Genomic DNA, 24,160 nt, shown 5'->3' on the forward strand with positions numbered 1-24,160 from the left:
CCAGAGGTGCAGGCGGGGGTAGGGGGGCTAACGTCTGATACTCTGGGGAGAAAGGGTTGTAGCTGCAAATTAGAGTAGAAAAAAGCTGTTGAAAACTAATGTAATGAAGAATAATTCTTAAAATTCACCAGTTCATTTCTAAAATTCTGAAAATAATCAGGGATCATTCGGACACGTACAGCTATATGTTTATGAAGTTTGATTATGATAACTGAAAGATAAGTTATGAAAAAAAATATTTGTTTGGAGTCCAGACAGAAAAAGCACAGATTTTGCGATGAAAAAAATGTCTTAAAATTCATCTGTTCCACCTAAAATTCAGAAAAAATATGGAAGGCAGTAGGACACAGATACCTTCCTCTTTGTAGGTTTTGTATGTATATCTGAATGCTAAATAAAGAAAAAAATAGGTGTTTGTAGTTTTGCCTTAAAGAAACTTTTTTGGACATTTTTGGATGGAAAAATGTCTCAAAATTCATCTGTAACTTTTTAAATTCAGAAAATATTTAGGAAGCAGTAGCAAATAAAAACGTATATTTCTGGGCAGTTTGGTGTTGATAGCTTAAAGAGAAGTTATGATAAAAATTATTTGTTCAAGTCCGAAATTTCAGAAATCACTTTCAGCAAGATCAAGTATAGAGCTGCGTATCAAAGGTGGAGATTTGTAAATGGCATTGAATTCTGAAATCCTAGCTTCCTGATACAAAGGCAGATTTTTTTTGAATTTTTATTATGAGTGCAGCGAAATCAACCACTTCCTGTTTGGCTGTGGCTTACGCAGGCACGGTCAGGTGTACACCCATGAAACCTCCGATTATGAGAGAAGACCCTTCTGAGTACCTCCAGTTTTAATTTCATGCACATCGGACAAAGCACTGGGAAAAGACAGGTCAAAATGTGACAAAAACTGTGTTTTTCAATAATTAGGTGGGGCAAATCGATTTAATTTCAGTGAGATCTGACAAGGAACTTGCACGTGAGAGCAACTTTTTTGTGAACGGCGAGACGCCCAACTTTGCCACACTGTCACGACCACACCCCCGCATAGAAAGTTGTGTTTTTTTGTCTGAGTAAACTTCAATGGATTTTAACAGGTGGACATAGTTTTGAGGTGTGTCGGCTCATCCCACTTGGAGCAGTGCGGCTTAGAGCTGTGACGATGTAGGATTTTTGAACACCGCGGTGATGAAGCAGCAATAATCACGGTGTCGCGGTTAACCGTGCTAAAGTGTGTTGAAGTAGAAAATAAAAAAGCATTTTGGAGGATTGATTTTTAATTTCTTTTGAGTCTATTGATGCAGTTAAATTGAAAGCATTTCTGTTAATCCATTTTAATCATCAAATTAGATGTTTCTAATTGAAATTTGGTACACATTTACTAGAGTACTTTGTGAAAATGAAATGTGAAATACCATTTTCTTTATTATTTTAAGTAAGTGGCAGAATGAGCGATTTTGAAAAAGGAAAATGCGGTTTGGAAGATTGATTTTTTTATTTTAATTTTTAGTCAACAAACGCAGCTTTATTTTGAAAATGAAAAAGCATTTCTGGTATTTACTTTTATTTTTTAATTATGCAACAGAATGCTTCCATAGTCTCACTGAAAAAGATGAATTTGGTCTTTAATGTTTATCATAGATACCCTTTAACTGTGACAGACAGAATGTAAAACAAAATCCAGGATAATGTATGTTTTTAAAGAATGTATTTATATATCCATCTATTCATTTTCTAAACCCGCTATATCCTTTTCGGGGTCAGGGGTTGCTGGAGCCTGTCCCGGCTACAGATGGACAAAGGCGGGTTACACCCTGGACAGGTTGTCAGTCGCAGGGCACATAATCACTTCCACACACACTCACACATGCATATCTAGGGACACTTGAGAGTGACCAATTAACCTATGAAGCATGTTTTTGGACTGTAAAGGGCAACTGGAGTGCTTGGAGAAAGCCCACACGTGAACAGGGAAAACATACAAACTCCTACAGAAGTGTCCCAGCTAGGATTTAAACCCGGACCTTCCCGCTGTGAGGCAAGAGCCTGTACTACCATACAGTCCCTTATTTATGGGATGGTGCAGAAAATATTTAATTTGCTAATAACTTTGGAATGTAACTCTGGTAGTCAATGACAGAGGTCAAAGGTCCTCACCAAGTTTGGACTGTAGCTGCTATTTTGGTCCATTCTTATGTCATCCTGGTCCCTTTGCAGAAAAGCAACCCCAGACCATGATGTTCACATGATGACCCCATGCTTCACAGTGGGTTTGCTGTTCTTTAGATGCAACTCAGCATTCTTTCTTTTCTGAACATGGCAGGTGGTGTTTATACCAGAGTTCCGTTTTGGTCCTATCTGACCACAAGATTGTCCAAATCCTATGGATCATCCAGAATGGTCTCTGGAAAACATTAGACAGGCCTGGATATGTGGTGGCTAAAGCAGGGGGACCTTAGGAGCTCAGCAGTAACTGCTGAATGCTTGTTTATTCTCCTGTACTGTATGTCCTGATGTGCTTGATACATTTCTGACTTAAAGGAATAAAATATCAAAAAGGAACGAGGGCTAGATAAAGGACAGATAAAGGACAACTACTGTCAAGTATTTGTGTTTGTGGAAAGTGTCATTACTTGTGTTTCACTTTGCAGAAGAGGCAGCTCCACCTTTACCATCCTGCAGCATCATCCACTTTGAAAATGGGGGCACCCCTGAGATCCTTCTAAGTCCCCCATCTCAGGAGAAATCAATAAGAAACGGTGCAAAGTTGGAGGAATCCCGACCCACGGTGAAGAGCCTGCTGGACGAGCTTGAAGGACCAGTGCCTTCACCAAGGTGCTGTTCCTTTCTTTGACTCGCGTTGAGTCTTGAATGTGTCTGCTACAGTAATGAACCCATAAGCAGCAGAACTCACATCAGACCATCTGGTGCTTTCTGTCCTAAAAGAGCTTTTGCAAAATGTGTCTGTTTGTGTGAGGAAGTGTTGAAAGAATAAAACAAGATTTAGAGGATTAGAAAATGTTTGCATGTGTGCGCAGACACAGCTGCATTCTTTAATCTTGTTTGCATATTTTTACAGATATGAGGTAATAAAGTCTTATTCTGACAGTCTTGTCTTGATGGGGATTAAAATCTCAGCTGACCTCAACTCTTCATGTACAGCCCTCCTGCTCGCCACAGTGATTTGGATACGCCCTCGCAACAACAAACCAGAATTTCCGCTTCCTGTGCCACAAGGGAACTGGATGAACTGATGGCCTCTTTGTCTGACTTCAAGGTAAAAAGCTACAAGAGTGAAAAACTGTAAACGCTGACCCTCCTCTGATAGTTCTGATGATTTCGTTCCTCTTTGTCTTCATCCTATTTCTGCTTTCTGTTCTCTAGCCTAATTCTTGGGGGGCTTTGCAAGACCCAGGAAAGGCACCCTCCAGCTTTCCTTCATTTTCCTCCGCTGTCACCCTTGTGCCTTTCTCTTCCCTTAGTCTATCCCACCCACCTGCCTCTACTCTATTGTCATTGTCTGCTGGTGTAGAGCTGCACATAGACGAGGATGAAAGCAGTGGTGGCAGGTTGGTGCCTCGTCCAGGCCAGTGTCCTGCTCACAGTCCTGCATCCTCACTGTCTGCAGCAAGCGACGTAGACCTGGACTCTGAGATGGAAGGTTCTGCCACCATGCTGGTTTCTCAAACCAAGACCTTGCTAGTCCTCTCTCAGTCTGCTCCCTCCAACTCCAGTTTGTTGTCAAACGGCTCGAGCCTTTCCAATATTGCCAACCTCTTTGCCTTTCCTGTTGAAACTGTCGTGGACCAGAAGGCTTCCAAGTCTTCCAGCCTGTCTGGTGAGCGGATCTCGCCTTCAGTTGCTGTTGGTAAAGTGTCTTGTGCTGCGGAGCTTCTAAGCAAAGAGTATGCTTGCTGCTTTAAAAATAATTTAAATTTCTATAACTCACTTCCTTCAAAAAGGCTTACTCCTCCGGACTTGTTACCCCACCCTGTTGCAGTGTCCCAACCGTCTGCATACAGCCTGTCCAAAATATCATCACCATCTCCAGTCTCCTCAGTATTGGTGCCCTCACCTCCTAAGTTCACTTTTACCAGCAGACAGCTGTCATCAGTAGCCCAGTGTGACACTCCTCTCACTGTGCAGCAGCCCCCCATAGTGGAACCCTCCCTGGATGAGGCACTGGACAAGCTGCTGGAAATGAGCTTCAGTCCCAATCACACAGGACAGGAGGCGCACCTGAGCATAGACGCATGTCATCTCCACAGAGAAGCGCAGGAGGAGCTCATCCTACCGATGGACAGAAGCAGTGTGCAGCCGAACACTTTCACTGCAGCAACCAACACTCTCACGGACTACTCACAAGACGGGGGCACTGAGGGGAACGGAGGTCTGGATTGGGCTGACGAGGAGCTGTCAATGTCCCTGCGTGACGGACTGGATGGCACCATGACTCCTTACACAGAGAGGCTGTACACAGATGGCAGCATGACGCCGCTGACAGAGGCCAGCTGGATGGATGATTCCATGACCCCCTCCTCATGCCCGGGGAGCCCTGATGTTGCTCTGGACCTCCCCCTGCTTCAGACTCCTACTATTGACAGAGTGTCTGCATCAGGACATGTATGCATGCTTTGCTGCAGCTCTTGCCTGAACACATGTTTCTTCTGTTGTGCTCCACTAAGCTCCCAGCTAGTAAGAAGTAGGAAAAGGGAATAAAATCAATCAATAACAGGCAAGCATGATTGTCGTTTAGTTAGATGAGACTTTTCTTTAAGTTTTTAGATGTTGCACACAGTTAACGTACTGCTTTGCTGCACTAATCTTTGTGTGATAGTGCAGCATGAGGAGAGACCCTGAAAAGTGGCATCTTAAATGATCATTACCTCTGACCCAAGCATGTAAGAATGACATGAAGTGTGTCAAGACCTTCCTAGCATGCTGCTCACTCTGATTTCTGATCACTGTGGATGGACGAATAAGGTGCTCGCTGTGCCCATGTAGATCAAATCAGTGATCAGGCGTACTAAGGAGACGGACAACTTTCACCCCATGTACCGGGATGGCCAAATACGCAGGAAGATGGGACCCATCATTGTCAACAAAAACAGCTCCCAGGACCGCCTAATAGAGGAGCTGCAGGGGAAGCTGGGGATCGCTCGCTCAGAGCGGCGGCGCAAACAGTCTGACGACTGGCTGACTGAGGGCGTCGTCGTCTCCTCCAAACCTCAGCGTTTCCGTCTTGAGGGGGTTTCCACTGATGTGGACAAGGTTTGCTGTCAATTTTGAAAGAAAAAAAAAACATTTCCATTTACTTCCTCTTGCTTTCTTCACATTTTCCCATCTGTTTCCTCCTTTCTGTCTTTACTTTTCATTAGATTGTTTTTCCCTCGGAGTCACCTCTCCCTGCCAGGAGGGTACTCCCTCCTCTGTTTCCTCCTACCTCCTGTCGAGCCCCCGTTGTAGAAGAATCTAAAGCACAAGTCCCAGTTTCGCACTCTCCTGTCCCGATACCACCACCACCTCCTCTACCTGCCTGCACCCCCCCACAAACCACCCACGTTCAGCAGCTAGTTTTTGTTGCACCTCCACAGATTAAAACAACCCCACCTCCGCAAGCCCCAATTAAGGACCATCAGAGTCCAAAGCCGCAGCCCCTTCCTGTTCTCAACACCCCAGCCAGACCACCTGCAGTGAAGCCAGTGCAACCAGCTGCCCCCAAAGTCCTGGTGTCTGTAGGCTGCCAAACAGAGTATGATCCAATCTTCCCTCTGATGCAGGCACGAGTCTCTTGCCATCTGTGGTTTCCTCACTTTAAGATGTTCCCTGAATTTTACAACACATTATTGATCTCCTTCGCTTTTCTGTGGCTCAAAGTCCCACCATGAGTATTTTTCAAACATTTCAGATTATGGCACAATGGAAAGGTGGTGCTTCTGGCGGGCCTCCAACGCAGGTCAACAAGCTGGACAACATGCTGGGCAGCCTGCAGTCTGACCTCCACAAACTCGGAGTTCAAACGGTTGCTAAAGGAGTCTGTGGTGCCTGCTGCAAGCCTATTGTGGGACAGGTGAGTCAGAGGTGTGAGTTTGTGATGCATTTAATGACCATGGTGGCTGTTAACCTATTCAAAATCGACTCTCCCAACTGGTCAGGTGGTGACTGCCATGGGCCGCACATGGCACCCTGAACATTTCGTGTGCACGCACTGTCAGGAGGAAATAGGCTCCAGAAACTTTTTTGAGCGAGAAGGACAGCCGTACTGCGAGAAAGATTACCATAATCTGTTCTCTCCACGGTGCTACTACTGCAATGGGCCCATACTGGATGTAAGTTTTGCACACGGACGAGCGTTGCCATGGTGACGGAGGCACATATCAAATGTTGTTATGTCCATTTAGAAAGTGGTTACCGCACTGGACCGGACATGGCATCCTGAACATTTCTTCTGTGCCCAGTGTGGATCCTTCTTTGGCCCAGAAGGTATTTAGTTATTGCCAAGCTCATTTTGGAAAATTCCCTTCTTTAAACCCCACTCTGCTGAAATTTTTTTTTTTTTTTCCAACATGTTCTTGTGGCGTTTGTATGGAGTATGGAGGACGTGTGGCGTGTTCGAAATTACTATGCAAATTATATTTTTCCATGATTTTTCTAAATACTCAGTGTAAAAGACAGTCAGCATAATTTTTTATGTCACTTACCATTGAGTATATATTAAATTTTATTGAACAAACAACCTAAAGATAACAGTATTTTTATCAAAATTAAAACCCTTAAAATGCACTGTTCCACATTATTATGCACAACAGAGTTCCACAAAATTTTATAAATTCTAAAGAATTGAAAATGGTCATTTGTTGAATTTACTGCATTAAGAGGTCAAATTTACTGAAATCAAAAGCTATTCCAATCAAAAACATCTTAATCGGTCAAGTTCCATTTTGCTTGAGGATGCTCCAAAGGTTCTCAGTAGGGTTGAGGTCAGGGGGGATGGGGGACTACACCATCAGCTTATCTTCTTTAATTGATGATACAAAGGTATTCTTGGCAGCATGAGATGGGCATTGTCATGCATGAAGATCAGGGGTCACCAACCTTTTTGAAAATATCTTGATCGGATCAATGGTCGGGTTAAAATTCACCCGTGCACATGGGCGCAGAAAACCTTTTTCCGATTAGAACAAACGTTCCCATGGCTCACACTTTCACACTCGCATGTTGTCAAAGCTGTAAAATGAAAACTGCTAGTTTCCACAGAGTCATTTCACTTCTCACTGATAGTATCCCACCTGGTGATGTCACAAAATATGTTTCAGATGGATCTGATGTGGAATTTCAAAATAAAAAGCAATTGAAATCTGTTATTACAGCGTTATTGTCATATGTTGACAGACCTGTAAAATGAAAACTCCTAGTTTCCACAGAGTCATTTCACTTCTCACTGATAGTATCCCACCTGGTGATGTCTCAAAATATGTTTCAGATGGATCTGATGTGGAATTTCAAAATAAAACCCAATTGAAATCTGTTATTACAGCGTTATTGTCATATGTTGACAGAGCTGTAAAATGAAAACTGCTAGTTTCCACAGAGTCATTTCACTTCTCACTCATACTATCCCACCTGGTGATTTCCTAAAATAAGTTTCAGAGCGATCTGATGTGGAATTTCAAAATAAAACCCAATTGAAATCATTTATAAATGCGTTATTGCCATATGTTGACAGAGCTGTAAAATGAAAACTGCTAGTTTCCACAGAGTCATTTCACTTCTCACTGATAGTATCCCACCTGGTGATGTCCCAAAATAAGTTTCAGACGGATCTGATGTGGAATTTCAAAATAAAACCCAATTGAAATCTGTTATTACAGCGTTATTGTCATGTTGATAGAGCTGTAAAATGAAAACTGCTAGTTTCCACAGAGTCATTTCACTTCTCACTGATAGTATCCCACCTGGTGATGTCACAAAATAGGTTTTAGATGAATCTGATGTGGAATTTCAAAATAAATCCCATTAGAAATCTGGTGATGTCACTAAATAAGTTTTAGATGGATCTATTCCGACTATTCCGAATGGCGCGTTTACATGACGCATTTTCTTTCTGATCAGGCGTTCATTCCGATTACTTTTGCCCATGTAAACGCGGCTACTGAGAGCTACTTTATAGGTATTCGTAGGTCTACCAGTTTGATAGGCTCTCCTTAAATAACAAATTTTCCTCAGTTTACCTTTAGTTATTAATTAATAAAGATTAATGATACTCATATATGTGAAAAGATTCATCACTTTAATGATTTCTCACAGTAATTGTCAATAATGACAACAAGGCGGGAAACATACCAATATTCAGATGATCCCTTACATCCCTACATTTCATAGAATTTTTTTTCCCATTTTCCCTTTGTTGCATAATTTATCAATTATGTAATGTTAAAGAAAAATTCACTTACATATTTTTAAATCTTGTCACATTTTGAACTGATGACCAAATTTGCAGTGTCTTTACCAAAATTATAACCGCTACATGGCATTTCTTCAATATTTTAATTCAACTTTGCCATTGCCATGTTTCCACTGCAGGGCTCCAGACTGCGACCAATTGCTCGCATTTTGCAACCAAAATTTGAGAGTGTGCGACTGAATTTTACATCCAGTCGCACATGTGCGACCAGTAAATTTGCCTCCCCCACCCTCAATATTTTTTATACATTAAACGTGGAAGGGGCACGTCAATGATCAATGAAATAATCTGAGACGCGAGCGCACACACACGCAGGCAGACACACACTCGCGCACATACTCATGAAACGCGAGCACACACTCTCGCGTGATACCTGTCTGTGAGGCGGCCACTGCGTGTGAGAAGAGTAAGTCACTGTAAGTGGCTAAAATATGTGGAGGGGCGGGGCCTAGAGATATTCGCGCGCGCGTAAACATCTGTGGGAAGGAAACGGAGACAAATATAGTCACAACCTGATATGTGCGTCTGAGCTATGAGCAAGCGAACCATTGATTCATTCTTCCGACCTGCGGCTAATGTAAAGCAGGGGTCTCAAATTCGTGGCCCGCGGGCTATTTGCGGCCCCCAAGATGATATTTTGCGGCCCCCGACTTAATATGAAAATTTAATGTAACTGCAGCCCGCCAGTTTTAATGAATGACACTTTTTCATTGTCGTGCACGGAGATGACCAATCAATCACATTGGTGTAAATTACTCTTGGGGGCGGGACAATGACAGGGCTTGAAAGCAGGACACCTGACAGCCCCCTCCCTCCCCGGACCACACTAAGGAGTTCCTTACTTTCCTTTCTAGAACGTATCTATTCGCTCGTAATTTTCTGAATACATGCAGTCCGTGCTGAACTTTTCTCTGGGTCTCACAGACCCGGAGGAAGGTTTAGTGTTTTGGTTACGGTTACGGCGGCGCATCAAACAGTTATGCACGGCCGTTACGGCAGCACACCGCTCCCGTCCCGCGGGAGTCGGGTCAGCTGAGGAGAATAAATGTCCCACACCTACATGCGTGACAGCTAACGGGGCTTGAACTTTAAACACGTGCGGGCAAAAACAACATTAGTTTTAGACTCACTGAAAATACGTGGGGAAAATGCAACGATAGACGTGTTTGAGATGAACCGGCACCTCGCCTGGATCGTTGGGGAGACCAACGATGATTGACAGTTGATGTTGGAGCAAAAACAAAAATATATGGCTCACACCAGGTGATCTGCGCAGCGTTGAGTTCACCTGGGTGATCTCAAACACGCTTATTGTGCATCTTGGCTGCACCTATTTGGTGTCACAAAGATAAATTTCCATCCGTTTTCTTTACTCATTTGTACTGTCATGACAGCGATGGTGCTGTCAGTTTCCCTGTTGTTGCATTTTCAAAAGTGGAGATTAAAATGTGACACTGAATTTGAAACAGCACATTGTAATTTCTGCATCTATTATTAAAGTATTTATTAGTAATACAGTGGAAATTAGTAGATTTGGTTAGCATGTTGATTTACGGTATGCGCCCCTAAATTTTCTGGTTGCGCCCCTAAAATTTTCAGTTAGGGGCCACTGTGCTCCTAGTGAAAAAAGTTAGTCTGGAGCCCTGCACTGACAACACCTGGTATATTTTTTTTTTGGTAGTTTTAGCCCATGTCTGTTTATGACTTCACAGTACTTTTCTGCCACTTTGTCAAATGTCTCAGATGCAGAAGCAATGTCTTTCAGCACTGACGGCACAGAGGGAAAGTGCAGCACTTTTTTCTGTGTAAATCCACAGAGAAAATGTTGTTTATGATTTTCACACCGGGAGTCATCACATGCCAAAACCCGATCTCTTTTACACATAACACCTGCTGATGAATTATGCAGTGGTAATGCAGAAATTTTGGGAAATCTTGGTTAGCTTTAAAGTGAGCTATGTTTTTAAGTGCACACGCGGCTGAACAAACATTTCTGCTACTTTGTAAATCATTTGTTAAAATGCAAAAAATATTTTATTGCTCAACATAAAGAGATGTATTTACAGACAGGACCAAAAATATTTGGACAGAGACACATTCTTTCTAATTTTGTTTCTGTACATTACCACAGTGAATTTTAGGGGGCAACCTGGTGCCCGCGGGCACTGTGTTTGTGAACCCTGCTCTAGACTCTAGTGGCGGGGTTCTTTACACCACTGCATCCGATGCTTTGAAAATAGCTTTATCTTATTGACAGACACTTAAATAGAATTTGGAACACAGACAATTAAGCTTAACATTTCTAAATATTGTTTATTCAAATTGTTGTGAATCAGGAGCAGACGGAAAAAATGCAGCTGGGAAAAGAGTGTATTTCTGATGTAGAAAATATGCTGGGCAGGCTATAAGCTCCTTGCTCCACTCCATTCTAATATGTCCACTTGTAGACGACCAGATCCATGTATGTCTTGGATTTTCTCGTCCGAGCTGGCATTTGTCTCAAAACTGTACGATTACGTAGCTCCAACATTGCTTGTCATTTCTGTTGCACCAGTAATGTTAGGTTGGGATTGAGAGGGGCTGTAAGGGAGAGAGTGTAAATAGAGAGCTCTCAATAGTGGAGAAAGGAAGTGGGGGAAGGCTTACTCCACGCCAATGGTCCAGCTCACAACTCAGGCGAATTTCTAATGAACTCCTGCTGCTCTGCAGAAACTATTTCCTAGAAAACAAAAGTTTTTTTAAATTTTGCCTTAAAGTAAAAATAATTCAAAATAATAAAGAATATTTAAAAGACCACTTTTAAAATAGAAAAGCAAAAGCCACAGTTTTGAAATAAAAAGTCCAAAATAAGTAAATATATATATCTATATATAGATATAGATATATAGATATAATTTTTTAATCAAAATTAAAGCCGGTTTTCAACCAGGTTCCGTGTTATTTCCATGAGTGTTTTGGATTACCAAAACACTCCACGCATCTACTCCTTCATTCTCCATATCTTTCCCAAATAGCTAGTAGAGGTATCTGGAGGTAAGGAGGTCTGAGCATCCTTGTTACGAACTAATTAAAAATAATTGTTTTACCTTTGAAGGTTTTCATGAAAAGGATGGAAAAGCTTATTGCAGGAATGATTACTTTGACATGTTCGCACCAAAATGTGGCGGCTGTGCCAGAGCCATTCTGGAAAATTACATCTCAGCGCTGAACTGCCTTTGGCATCCGGAGTGTTTTGTTTGCAGGGTAAGTAACGTAGCATCCTCAGGTTATTCCTAACAAGACAAATGGAGCCTGAGTTTGTGTGTTTGTGTCTGCAGGAGTGCTTCACCCCATTTGTGAATGGAAGTTTCTTTGAGCACGACGGCCAGCCCTACTGTGAAGTGCACTACCACGAGCGGCGTGGCTCCCTCTGCTCTGGCTGTCAGAAGCCCATCACAGGACGCTGCATCACAGCCATGTCCAAGAAGTTCCACCCAGAGCACTTTGTTTGTGCCTTTTGTTTGAAACAGCTCAACAAAGGCACCTTCAAAGAGCAGAACGACAAACCCTACTGTCACAGCTGCTTCGTCAAACTTTTCAGTTAGGGATCTTATTAGCTTGGTGCGACATATGAGATGACATATATGTTCCAATCAGTAGCCGCGGTTACATGGGCAGAATATCTTGATCGGATCAATGGTCGGGTTAAAATTCACCCGTGCACAAGGGATCAGAAAACCTTTTTCCGATTAGAACAAAGGTTCCCATGGCTCACACTTTCGGTCGGAATGAATGATTTGGGCATGCGCAGTAGTGTTAAAAACTCCCGGATGAGGAAATAAGTCCCGTTCTAATCAAACAGCTGCCACAGACATTTATTTTATGCAGCAGCTCGGTAATATAAGAGACGATCTTCCAAACGTGCTTTTATTGATGTCATGAACATGCACGTAAATGTGTGGGAATAACATCAGTCTTTATTTTGTCGGGACACAACTGGAAACACAAATCCACGTGATTGTTTGAACAGTTTCTAAGGACTGAGCGATATTTATTTCTGCTTCCCCAAAGCCGCTGTGTGTGCTGGCAGTTCCTCTTGAGTCCTGCAGCCGCTAACCCAGAGCGGCGGGACGGCTCGCAGTCTGAATTCTCCCACACATAACAAAACAAAAAAAAACGCACACGTAACAAAGCATCCTCCTCCCATCAGACACGAAGTTATTGATCCAGCTGTTCTGCTCACTCGGGTGCCAGTGGACCGAGTGAGCGTTGGGGGGCACGAAGCGCTCCTTCCCCGCATCTCCCTCGTGAGGGGTGAAAGAGAGGGGAGAGCAGAGGGGCGCTTTTCACGAGGCGTCCGCAGAGCAGCTGGTCGGTCCTGTTTGAGCTCCAAAGCTTTCTCTCAGCGAAACACCGTCTATGCATGACGTAAACCAGAGCAGTAGTGACACACGATCGGAATGACCGTTTACATGCTCCACGATCGGATAAACGATCGGTATAACCCACCTATCTCGATCGGAAATAAATTTTGATCCGAACGAGTCTGACCGGGGCAGAGTATTCCGAATGGCGCGTTTACATGACGCATTTTCTTTCCGATCAGGTGTTCTTTCCGATTACTTTTGCCCATGTAAACGTGGCTATTGTGTCTCGATTATTAAAAGGTATTTCTAAATTTTGGGGAAAAACATTACACTGCGGTATACCCTTTATGTAGCTGCATTTTCAGTGTGCAGATACTTTTATATTTGACAGGATTCTTTAAATATTAATAGACAGGAGGAAAACAGTTTTGTGTATGTAGCTTTTGGCTAAACCTAATTTTGTGTCTTTTCAGATGTTGAATTAATAACACTGAATAAAACACCATCAAGCAAACACTGTGAGGGCTTGATGGTGTTGCTCACTGGTTGAGTGTTATTTTTAGCAGTTTTTGACGATATTTTTTAAGTAAACTTTTGTGAGTTAGTCAGTTTTACTCTTTCCAAAATCCGTTAAACACTTTTTTTGAAGGTAGAAGTTAATGTGCATGGTGTTTGTGGTGAAGTTTGAAGGAAAATCTGTTCTTAGTCATCCACAAACTGCTCTTTCACTTTGTGTGATGCTAAATCATTCCTTTTTCAATGAAAACCAATAAAATATCCATACTAGTTAAGGGGGGATGCATTCAGACACTGGGAGGAGAAATATACAGTCTAAAACATAAATATTTGGACAGACACACATTTTTTCTAATTTATTTTCTTCACATTACCACAGTGAATTTTAAATAAAACAACTCAGATGCCATTGAAGTGCAGACTTTCAGCTTTTATTCCATGGGTTGAACAAAACAATTGCATTAATGTGAAAAACTAAAGCATTTTTTAAACACAATCCCTTCATTTCATGGGCTCGTAAGTAATTGGACAAATGAAATAACTGAAAACAAAATGGTCATTACTAATATCTGGTTGAAAACGCTTTGTTGGCAATGACAGCCTGAAGTCTTGAACTCCTGGACATCACCAGATGCTGGGTTTTCTCCTCCTGGATGCTCTGCCAGGCCTTTACTGCAGTGGCTTTCAGTTGCTGTTTGTTTGTGGGCCTGTCTGTCTAAAGTTTAGGCTTCAACAAGTGAAATGCATGCTCAAATGGGTTAAGATCAGGTGACTGACTTGACCATTCAAGAATATTCCCATTTCTTTGCTTTAATAAACTCCTGAGTTGCTTTGGCTGTATGTTTTCGGTCGTTGTCCATCTGTATTATGAAACGCTGCCCAATCAGTTTGGCTGCATTCACCTCGATCTGCGCAGACAGTATGTCTCTGAACAGCTCAGAATTCATTCGGCTGCATCTGTCCTGTGTCACATCAATAAACGCTAGTATCCCAGTGCCACTAGCACCCATGCACGCCCAGGCCATCACACTGCTTTCAGTGTTTTACTGATGATGTAGTGTGCTTTGGATCATGAGCTTCTCCACGCCTTCTCCATGCTTTTCTCCTGCCATCATTCTGGTAGAGGTTGATTTTGGTTTCATCTGTCCAAAGAATGTTTTTCCAGAACTGTGCTGGCTTTTTTAGAGGCTTTTTGGCAAAGTCCAATCTAGCCTTCCTATTCTTGAGGCTTATGAGTGGTTTGCATCTTGCAGTGTACCCTCTGTATCTACTTTCATGCAGTCTTCTTTTTATGGTAGACTTGGATATTGATACGCCTACCTCCTGGAGAGTGTTGTTCACTTGGATGGCTGTTATGAACGGGTTCCTCTTTACCATGGAAATGATTCTGCAATCACCACTGTTGTCTTCTGTGGACGTCCAGGTCTTTTTGAATTCACCAGTGCTTTCTTTCTCAGGATGTACCACACTGTTGATTTTGCCACTCCTAATACTGCAGCAATTTCTTCTTTTTTTCCCTGTTTTCTCAGCTTAATGATGGTTCCTTTCACCTGCATGGAGAGCTCCTTTGACCGCATGTTTTCCGTTCACAACAAAATCTTCAAAATGCAAGCACGAGTCCTCTAATCAACTCCAGGCCTTTTATCTGTTTCACTCATAATGACATAACAAGGGAATTGCCCACAGCTGCCCATGCAATAGCATGGAAGACAATTGTCCAATTACTTACGAGGCCATGAAATGAAGGGATTGTGTTTAAAAAATGCTTTAGTTTTTCCACATTTTTATGCAATCTTTTTGTTCAACACATGGAAGAAAAGCTGAAAGTCTGCACTTCAATGGCATCTGAGTTGTTTTATTTAAAATTCACTGTGGTAATGTACAGAAACTAAATTAGAAAAAATGTGTCTCTGTCCAAATATTTATGGTCCTGATTGTAGATCACAATTCAGATTAACAGATTCTTACTCTTCTTTTTTTTTTTTTTTTAATCAATGCAGCTACACCATTCTTGTAGATTTGCAACTGCGGATTACCACTTCTGTGTTGAAGCATGTATTGATCTTGGAATTGTTTCTCAGTCCTATGTCAAATAACACTGGCAAATCCAGAAACTTCCTGGAGGCAGGTTAATAGTCTTTGTCCTGTTGTGCTGTTAGAGTGCTTTATAATGTGAAGGCCACTGAAAAAGACCTGTGTGGTTTGCCAGATGACTATTGTGATTTACTCCAACATCTCAACTGGCTTTATCTCTACAGTTATAAAATAAAAAATGTACCTTTTATTTTTATTCAGGTAACTGTAGTGACAAAATTGTTTTCCTTCTATTTGTCATGTAACCAGCCCCTTTAAATGAGTGTAACAGTTTTAACCAATGCAATATTCACTTTTTTTGTTACTTTGTCACTTTAAATGTCAAATATTAAAAGTGAATTTCTACAGTCATAGTTTTATTCTGCACATGAATGTTTCGCAAACAATAAGTTGCAACAGGATTTTTCTTATATCAATTGGTTTTCTTATTTTTTCTAACTTGTTCTGTCAAACAGCTGAGCAAACAGATTAGAGCTGAAGGCCATTTGTGTTGGACAGGTTTTACTATCACAAAAACAGGTTATAGAGCTTCGAGAAACCAGAGTATAGGTTTGTATAAACCCCTTTTTGTTGTATTATTTTTTATTCATTTGTTACATTAAGTGTCTGTGGGGAGGGAAGGGGAAGAATGTAAGAGGGGGGGTGGGGGTGGAAGAGAGTAAAGGAAAGAGAGGTGAGAAAGTGGGGGATACAAGTACTGATTTGAATAAGTTATTATTTTAAGCTGTAACAATTATACCAGATCTGCTGGAAAGACAAATATTACATCAAAGGTGAAATTCTAACACGAAGATGAGGGAAAATGTCTGTCCATCAATGCACTTTGGGTTAGGAGGAGGGATGAAGCAGACAGGGAGCAGTGTGCACGTGCACGTGGGGGTGGAGATACATGCATGCTTCCAAAGTGAACCATGTGTTCATAAGGGGAACCAGATCCTCGCCAGCCAGACCAGGAGAGGGGAGGACAGATTCACAGGCCAGGAGCGCCCCTGGCATTAGGACCCAAGCAGCCTGGGAGCGGGGGAGGAGGGGACCGCCCACCCCCCCAGTCAGGCACAGAGAACACCCCCCCCCCCCCCCCCCGGCGCCCAGAGGCATAGGCGAAACCGGCGTCCGGGCCCCCAGGCCACAGGACAGGAGCGCTTAGCCGTACCAGGCAGCAGCCATGGGGGCCACCGGGCACCAGACCTGAGACAAGGACCAAGGACGAGGCCAGGGCCCCGAGAACCCATGAGCCGCCCACCACCCAACCGGCACCCCGTCTCTGCAAGCCAGCACCCGACCCGAGCAACCCAGAGATCGCCGCGCACCCACAGCTCCACCCCCCCCACCCCCATAACCCTACCCTCTACAACCCTCCTCACCTGCCATATTATCTGACCGCTCCTCCCAAACCCCTCCACTGCCCTCCCTACTCTGTAATTGGTAGGGAGAGCCTCAGAGGATCCCAGTGAGCCAGCCCCCAGGTCCGTCCCACCCATGCACTCTCGCACACATACTCACAATGTTCTGGTTGCCCCCCACCCCCCGTCGCCACGCAGTAACACCCTCCGGCCGATCGACCCCCCCAGCGCCTCACGCCAGACCACCACCGCACCCGACAGGATACCCACAAGCCCGGCCGCCCTGAGAGGACCAGGCGGGAGAAGACCGGCCGCCCCTCCCCGACCCCACTGATGTATGGTGGTGTGGGTGTGTTGTGTCTGTGCTGCAGGTAAAATAGGAGGTCTCCACTGTGGCAGGCCCCACTGCTGCCAAGCAGCAGAGCCCCCCCCACTCCGGGGTCCCTCTGTGTGTGGTATGTATTTGCTGTGTGTGTGCTGCTAACATGCAGTATGTGTGTCTTAAGTGTAAGTTAAAATTGTGGGGAGGACCAGTGAAATATGAGCATGGATGTTTCACCGTGCCTCCCTCCACCAGACCATCCCCACAAGGCGCTAGATGAATCAGGGTGTCTAATATGTAGGTAAAAGTGGATGGAGGGCGGGCGCCGACGCGACCCAGAGAAAGATGCCCCCAGTGAGCCCTGCCAGCATAACCCCCCCATCCAGTTCCCGGAGCCATATGTGCCTGTGTGCAACATTTATTGGGTGGGAGCGGGGAGGAGCATGCAGATGGGCACAACCGGGGGAAGAAAGCACCCCCGAGCGACCGGCGCCCCAGCCGGCCGGGGTAGGCGCCCCTCCTCCCAGGGCGGCCAGGCAGCCGCAGATAGAGGCCAGAGCCTCGCCAGCGCTGATAGACAGTCAGCAAGGAAGGGGCCCGGTGCCAAAACGGAGGGGCAGGAGGTCCAGCCCCACCATTCATGCCCTGACTAGCACCCCTCCCCAGGGCGCCCCCCCTAAAAAAATAAATGGAGAACCCAAAATAGATTAATAATGATAATAAATAAGGAACTAATAATAATAATAAATACTACTAATAGTAATAATAATTAAAGCCGCAAGCGGCGTTGTATGGCCCGCAGACGCAACACGCCTTCTACGCCCAACTCTACGCACCACCGCCGCCCTCACCGCCCACAAATTAAAAGCTAGTAAAGGCTGATTTTGCTAATTATGCTAACTATGCTAATGTGGCTAAAAGTGCTAGCATAGCGATCAGCATCATCAACTGACTCAGAAAACCACATTACCTAAAATGCTAATTATGCTAATTATGCTAGCTATGCTAATGTGGCTTAAAGTGCTAGCATAGCGATCAGCATCATCAGCTGACTCAGAAAAACACATTACCTAAAATGCTAATTATGCTAACTATGGTAGCTATGCTAATGTGGCTAAAAGTGCTAGCATAGCGATCAGCATCATCAACTGACTCAGAAAAACAAATTACCTAAAATGCTAATTATGCTAACTATGCTAGCTATGCTAATCTGGCTAAAGGTGCTAGCATAGCGAGCAGCATCATCAACTGACTCAGAAAAACACATTCCTCCATTGGTGAGAGCTATGTGTCATAAGTTAGTAAAAAAAAAAACTTTTTTTCAAAATGGCGGCTTTTCTGTTGATTTTATCTCCATAGCAACTATTTTATGTTTTCGTCCCCTCGGGAGGACGAACAGATTGACGTCAGTTTCGGACAAATCGGTAAAAGTAAACTTTTTGTCGTCCTTAGCAACAGTGGTTTTATGCTAACCACGCCCACATTCCTTATATGTCCATATCCAGTGTTTTTCAATGTATGCAGTTTCAGGCATTATTGCATGCATTCAAATTTCACAGTAGTCCTTTGAAAAACATAGGAGTTATAACAGTGCGCCACTTTGCTAGCTCGCCACGCGCACGCCGTTTAAAATCTACAACTTCTAATTCCAACATTTTTTCCACAGTAGCTTGCCATTGATGCTCAAAAAGTTTCGAGACAATGGATGAAAATTCCAACGACAAGTTTACGTTTGAATCCGGTGGTAAAGGTGTTTTTTATAGAAAATTCAAGATGGCCGCCTTTTCCCGAGGTCAAAGGTCGACGAAACCCCAGAGGTGATTGTAGACTTACGCTAAGGACATTCAAGTCAAATTTCGTGAAAATCGCTCGAAAAAAAGTTCATTTTTCCATATTGTGTAAAAACGCGAAAAACTCAAAATGGCAGATTTTGGCACAAAATGGCCGCCAAACCGTAGGTCATGTCGCCACCACGTAATGATTTCAAAACTTTCTTTGGATATACCCGACAAAGTTATCTGGGTTTCGTTAGCCGATTCTTAAAAATAAAATCCGAAAAAATTTTTTTTTGCCGAGTCAGCACTTTTTTTTGCGATCGTTTTTTGTTTACCACGGCCACATTCCTTTATCGATTTTGTCGTATGTGACATCATTTTGTTCAGTGTGGGCCAGGGTATCGCATATTTCCGTTTCAGGCTATTCCGATAAAATATGTGCGAGCTAGCTAAAATGGCGACGGTTGCGAATTCGCCACGCGCACGCGTTTCAAATTCTACAACTTCTAATTCCAACATTTTGTCCACAGTAGCTTGCCATTGATGCCCGAGAAGTTTCAAAAAGATCGAGAAAAATCCCTAGGACGAGTTCTCGTTTGTATCCGTTACTAAAGGTGCTTTTTTATGAAAATTCAAGATGGCCGCCCCTTGCCAAGGTCAAAGGTCAACAAAACTTCTTTGGTAGTTTTAGAATCGTGTTTGTGGCATGTGTGTGCAATTTTGTGAAAATCGCTTGAACATAAGTGTCGTTTTCGCATATTGTGAAAAAACACGAAAATCGCCATTTCTCTGAGTTCGCCACAAAATGGCCGCCAAGCCGTAGGTCGTGTGGCCATCCCATAATGATTTCAGAACTTCTTTGGGATATCTCCAACACGCGTGTTTTGGTTTCGTAACTGTATTTCGAAATATTTTTTTTTGGCCCCATAAGCGATTTTCGGCCCATTCATTTTTTTTACGGGAACGCTCGCCGTGATGTCATCGTCGTGGGGGGGGTGACGTACTCTTTGCCGAAAATTCATTTTCAATTCATCCCAGATGTGTGCCAATTTTGGTGAGTTTTCGGGTATGTGGCGGGGGTCAAATTTGAGGTCAAAGTGGAAGAAAGAAAGAATAAGAATAAAAACGAAGCAAAAACAATATAGAAGTTTTTGCGGTTAGGATTTCCTATGTATTTCAATGCGGCCTGTCTTTTACTATAGGCTGGGCATGTATTTTTGGCTTTAAACCTGTCTTTTGAGGGCTTTTTTGTGTTTTTGTCGTCATTTTGCGATTACAACGTTGTCGTTTGTGCGATGGTGTTGTGCGTGTGTTTGTGTATTTTTGTTGCGTTACACAATTGTCGTGTCATTGTGTGCTTTGGGCGACTTTTGACCCCATTTTTTGGCGTTTTGACGCGTTTTTTTGACGTTTTGGACCTTTTTGAGTGTTCGACCCTCGTAGCAGTTACAATATGGTCCTTGCACTCTGTGAGTGCTGCGGGCCATAATAAAAGAAATAAATTGAAATAAAGAAATAAATTCAAAGAAAATAATTAGTATAATAAAAGAAATAAAATGAAATAAAGAAATAAATTCAAAGAAAATAATAATAATAATATTAAAAGAAAAAAAACACCCAAGGGAGCCCCATTACCCCTGCTGTGAATGCAACGTCGACCTCCGGGAGGCCAGGCCATGCGCCAACTACTGGCCACGGGCGAAACACCGGCCGTGGGCAGACGACCCCAGCCCCAGCCTCCGCCGCGGCGACCAGCCGCCCAGCACGGCACCTGGCCGCCGTTCCCGTTCAGCCGCAGTGCCTACCCTGCGCCCAGAAGGCACCAGCCCAGGAAACCCTGCCAAGTCCGGCAGGGTGCGCGATACATACAGCGGTGAGAACCATATAAGCCTTGTTAGATTCTATGTTGATGTTATTCAGGTCACCTAGTAAGCAGAATTTGGGGCATACAGGAATCTTATGATTAAACCATATTAACAAATTCTTGCAGACCTTTACGCCAGAATGATTGGAACGAATTGGTTTTCTAAATTAGGTCTGTCCATTGATCTGGAAGGGAACTTCAAATTGTCTTCCTCAGTTTATGACCCAGCACAGCAAAAGCTTTTCCTTATGTGTAAAAGATGAGCTTTAAACATTTGCATGAAATGCTGATTTTTAAATTAGTATCTGAGGCTATTGTGACTGAAATGTCTTGCTTGGAGTTGTTTAATTCTTGGAAAAATTCCGGACATTAAATTGTAAATAAACCGTGGAAGATGATCACCACACATTTCCTCAAAATTAATTAATTTCAATGCTGTCCACGTGGTGGCGGTAGTGCTAATTGTTTTTGCCATCATATCTAGGAAAAAAACAGAAAAGAAGACTTTTTTTGTTTTGATTGGACGAAGAACCATATGACCTGGAAACGAGAAAGACGGAAGAATGATATTTTTTTGCTTAGTTCTCGGGTGAGTCCTGTAATGTTTTTCTTGAATCAACATTTATAAGAAAATATATAAGATGTGTACAAAGGTTCTGCTATCTTGATAAGCTGATGTTATTCGCACGTATTTACGTGGGACCAGCATAAAAAGTGATGGGAAAACGCATTTCCCAAATATATTTGTGCGTGCAACAAGGCTATATTTTGTTGTTGGCCGCACGTATTTTAAACTAAAGTTAAAGTCCGATTAGCTGTCACATTCCTAGGTGTGTGAAATGTGTTCTCCACATTTGATCCATCCCCTGGAGGAGCGGTGAGCAGCAGAAACAGTCGCACCCAGGAACCATTTTGTGGTTTCTAACTATCTGTAATCCTAACTTTAACCCTTCCTCTTGGTCCGTGCAGCCAAGAAAAAAGTTCAGGGCTGACCGCACGCAACGACACTTTCTTCTTTTTTTCCTTTAGCTATATTTTCAGTTAAACTCCCTTCAATATTTGAAGTTTTGCTCATAAATGATAATGACCTCTGGCTTTTCCTTGACTGTTCTCGTGTTTCCTAACAGTATGTTTCGCTTTTGTTTTTTACGCAAACCCCATTCAATGCTGTCTTGGCTGCTTTGAGATAAAACAGGGTTTGCTTTGTTTACTGGTTGAATTTCATGACGTGTTTGGTGGAATGACACTACCATTAATCAGTAAGTTATGTCCAATTTGTCTGTTAGTAAGGTTCTGGTCCTAGAATGGCTTCTTACTTTGATGAGCACAACTGTGAGCCCACCAACCCAGAGGAACAGTACCGGCAGAACGCTCTGCTTGAGTTGGCCAGGTGAGAATAGACCGGTTCCAATCCACACATTTGGTTAAAACTCCTTCTGACTCATCAGTTTTCATCTGTTTGCGTGCAGGTCTTTGATGCAGGGTTTGGACTTATTTGACTCCGGGTCGCTAGACTTGTCAGACTGGGACCAGCGACTTCCTCCTCCAGCTGCTAAAACTGTTGTGCAGAGCCTGACTGTGGTAATCATTTCTGCAGAACAAGCAGGTGACCGACCAGACCAGCTCAAGGGCAGCTATACAAAAAAGATAATAAAGATATTCTGTTTAGATTAAGGCTCACCTTAAATGCACCACACCTTTCACAAGTGACTTTGATTTTACCTGCTTTAAATAAGGAAGGCACGTGTCTTTAATAAGATCAGAGCCAAAATTATGTCCGACCTATTCCTATTCCTCAGCTGAGAAGATGTAGTTTTGTATTTATCTGTAATTGTTTTCTATAAAGAGAAAGATGGAGAAACTACTCGCTTCTATTATTCTTAAATTCTTTGAACTGGTTAAAAAAATATTCATATAAAAGTCAAAAATTACTTAAGTTTTTGTGAAACCTTAGGTAACAAAATATGTTTTCATTTCCGAAATGTGAAATTTTGCTCTCTGGTCAACCTTTTGTTTTGAAAAAATAAACCTCAATAGACTTGAATGATTATCAATACGCAACAAAAATCACTAATTTTGCAGTTATTTATTTACCAAGCATTATTTTCAGGAAATAAAATGACTTTTTGTTGATGTAGACAAAGGAGTCAAATGTCCTGTGTGTTTGCTGGAGTTCGAGGAGCAAGAAACAGTTCGAGAAATGCCTTGCAAGCATCTATTCCACTCAGGTTGCATACTGCCATGGTTAGGCAAGGTAATGTTAGAAAGCATTCTGATGAATTTTTTTTTTGTTTTTTTTAAGTTTCATAAAGCATACGACTTTTGTCTGTTTTAATTGTAGACAAACTCCTGTCCCCTTTGCCGACTGGAACTACCGACTGACAATCCAGAATATGAGGAGTTTAAAAAAGACAAGGCAAGTGTGGAAATGTGAGATCAGTGTGTAATATAACATGTCAGCTGTGAAAACTTTTTTTTTTTTTTAAGGAGAGAAGAAAACAGAGGGAGCACCGGCTAGAGCACCTTCACGGAGCCATGTACACATGAAGCCACCCCACATCAGTCTGCTACTGAAACCCTCAGAAATGTACAAGCTGCACATAGTTGAAATCATGACTCTCTTATCTTTCTTAGTGTGAGCCATTCATTTTGGTACAATAACTGCTGCATCTGGCAGCTCTATTAAAAACCACATTTGACCAGTTTCGTGTGATAATTTGAGAACACAAAAAATCTTGAACATTTTAAATGCTCTTCAGTCTAAAGTGTCAGTGCTACAAAGTACTTTATATTAAAATGTGTGGGTTTTAGGTGCGACTAATAATTTTGTGTAATACAATAAATTATATTTTGTTAATTTAGGTTTAACTCTCAAAGATTAACGTCATTTTTTCCTACACCTGTCTTATTGAAATGCTGGAGTTTCCCTCTCATGCCTGTCAATGTTGCTCAAATGTGCTTTTCTGAAAATAATGCAACCCTTATGGTTAGAATTTGGCTGTAGTGCCTCATGATACACATTTAACCCTTGTTCTATCCTATGCCCCTCACTTTACATTGACGTGTTATCCCTACCATGAAAAAGGTGGTAAATGGTAAATGGCATATACTTATAGCGCTTTTCTACCTCCAAGGCCAAAAGCGCTTTACTCTCACAGACTCATTCACACACTGGTGGCTCAGCTGCTGAACACTGGCGCCAACCTCCCACCAGAGGCAAGGTGGGGTTCAGTGTCTTGCCCAAGGACACTTCGACTCATGGGCGTGCAAGGCGGGAATCAAACCTACAATATTACCATCATGGGTCGACCACCCTACCGCTGCACCACGGCCGGATAAAGGTGACTAGGATTTCATGTAATCCATGTACACCAGTGAAGATCACAAATCATTGAAGAAAAAAGGTTCAGCGCACTGTCTAGACACTAGAACCTTCACT

The 24,160-nt window shown here is 42.8% G+C and overlaps 2 protein-coding genes across 5 annotated transcripts in view; both read left to right on the forward strand.

The window, feature by feature from the left end:
* The window catches only part of LOC101171750 (paxillin), a 46,132-nt gene extending 33,726 nt beyond the window's left edge, over positions 1-12,406 (forward strand). Inside the window, exons 5-15 of one of the 4 annotated variants that reach the window (XM_020706165.2) lie at positions 2,649-2,832; positions 3,160-3,274; positions 3,382-3,835; positions 3,998-4,620; positions 5,002-5,268; positions 5,376-5,777; positions 5,906-6,067; positions 6,153-6,326; positions 6,399-6,480; positions 11,556-11,704; positions 11,779-12,406. In XM_020706165.2, coding sequence (XP_020561824.1) covers positions 2,649-2,832; positions 3,160-3,274; positions 3,382-3,835; positions 3,998-4,620; positions 5,002-5,268; positions 5,376-5,777; positions 5,906-6,067; positions 6,153-6,326; positions 6,399-6,480; positions 11,556-11,704; positions 11,779-12,045 — 2,879 coding nt within the window. In that variant the 3' untranslated portion in view covers positions 12,046-12,406. Of the gene's footprint in view, positions 1-2,648; positions 2,833-3,076; positions 3,084-3,159; positions 3,275-3,381; positions 4,621-5,001; positions 5,269-5,375; positions 5,778-5,905; positions 6,068-6,152; positions 6,327-6,398; positions 6,481-11,555; positions 11,705-11,778 lie in introns of those variants that run through there. The other 3 variants (XM_020706167.2, XM_020706164.2, XM_020706166.2) reach the window with 3 other exon arrangements.
* Positions 12,407-21,205: 8,799 nt separating this feature from the next.
* On the forward strand, positions 21,206-23,425 carry rnf181 (ring finger protein 181). Its single transcript, XM_004072562.4, has 6 exons — positions 21,206-21,310; positions 22,008-22,111; positions 22,191-22,327; positions 22,860-22,975; positions 23,063-23,137; positions 23,209-23,425. Exons 2-6 carry the CDS (start codon positions 22,026-22,028, stop codon positions 23,266-23,268), a joined length of 474 nt encoding a protein of 157 aa, XP_004072610.1. The 5' UTR covers positions 21,206-21,310; positions 22,008-22,025; the 3' UTR covers positions 23,269-23,425.
* The last annotated feature ends 735 nt before the right edge of the window (positions 23,426-24,160 follow it).

The sequence above is a fragment of the Oryzias latipes genome, chromosome 9, assembly GCF_002234675.1.
Source record: "Oryzias latipes chromosome 9, ASM223467v1".
NCBI classification, from domain to species: Eukaryota; Metazoa; Chordata; class Actinopteri; order Beloniformes; family Adrianichthyidae; genus Oryzias; species Oryzias latipes.

Bases quoted from the DNA above. Each gene is read 5' to 3' on its own strand.
- rnf181 (XM_004072562.4), top strand. From the start codon at position 22,026: ATGGCTTCTTACTTTGATGAGCACAACTGTGAGCCCACCAACCCAGAG. The intron at 22,112-22,190 runs GTGAGAATAGAC...GTTTGCGTGCAG, and splicing joins GCTCTGCTTGAGTTGGCCAG to GTCTTTGATGCAGGGTTTGG. The intron at 22,328-22,859 runs GTGACCGACCAG...TTGTTGATGTAG, and splicing joins CATTTCTGCAGAACAAGCAG to ACAAAGGAGTCAAATGTCCT.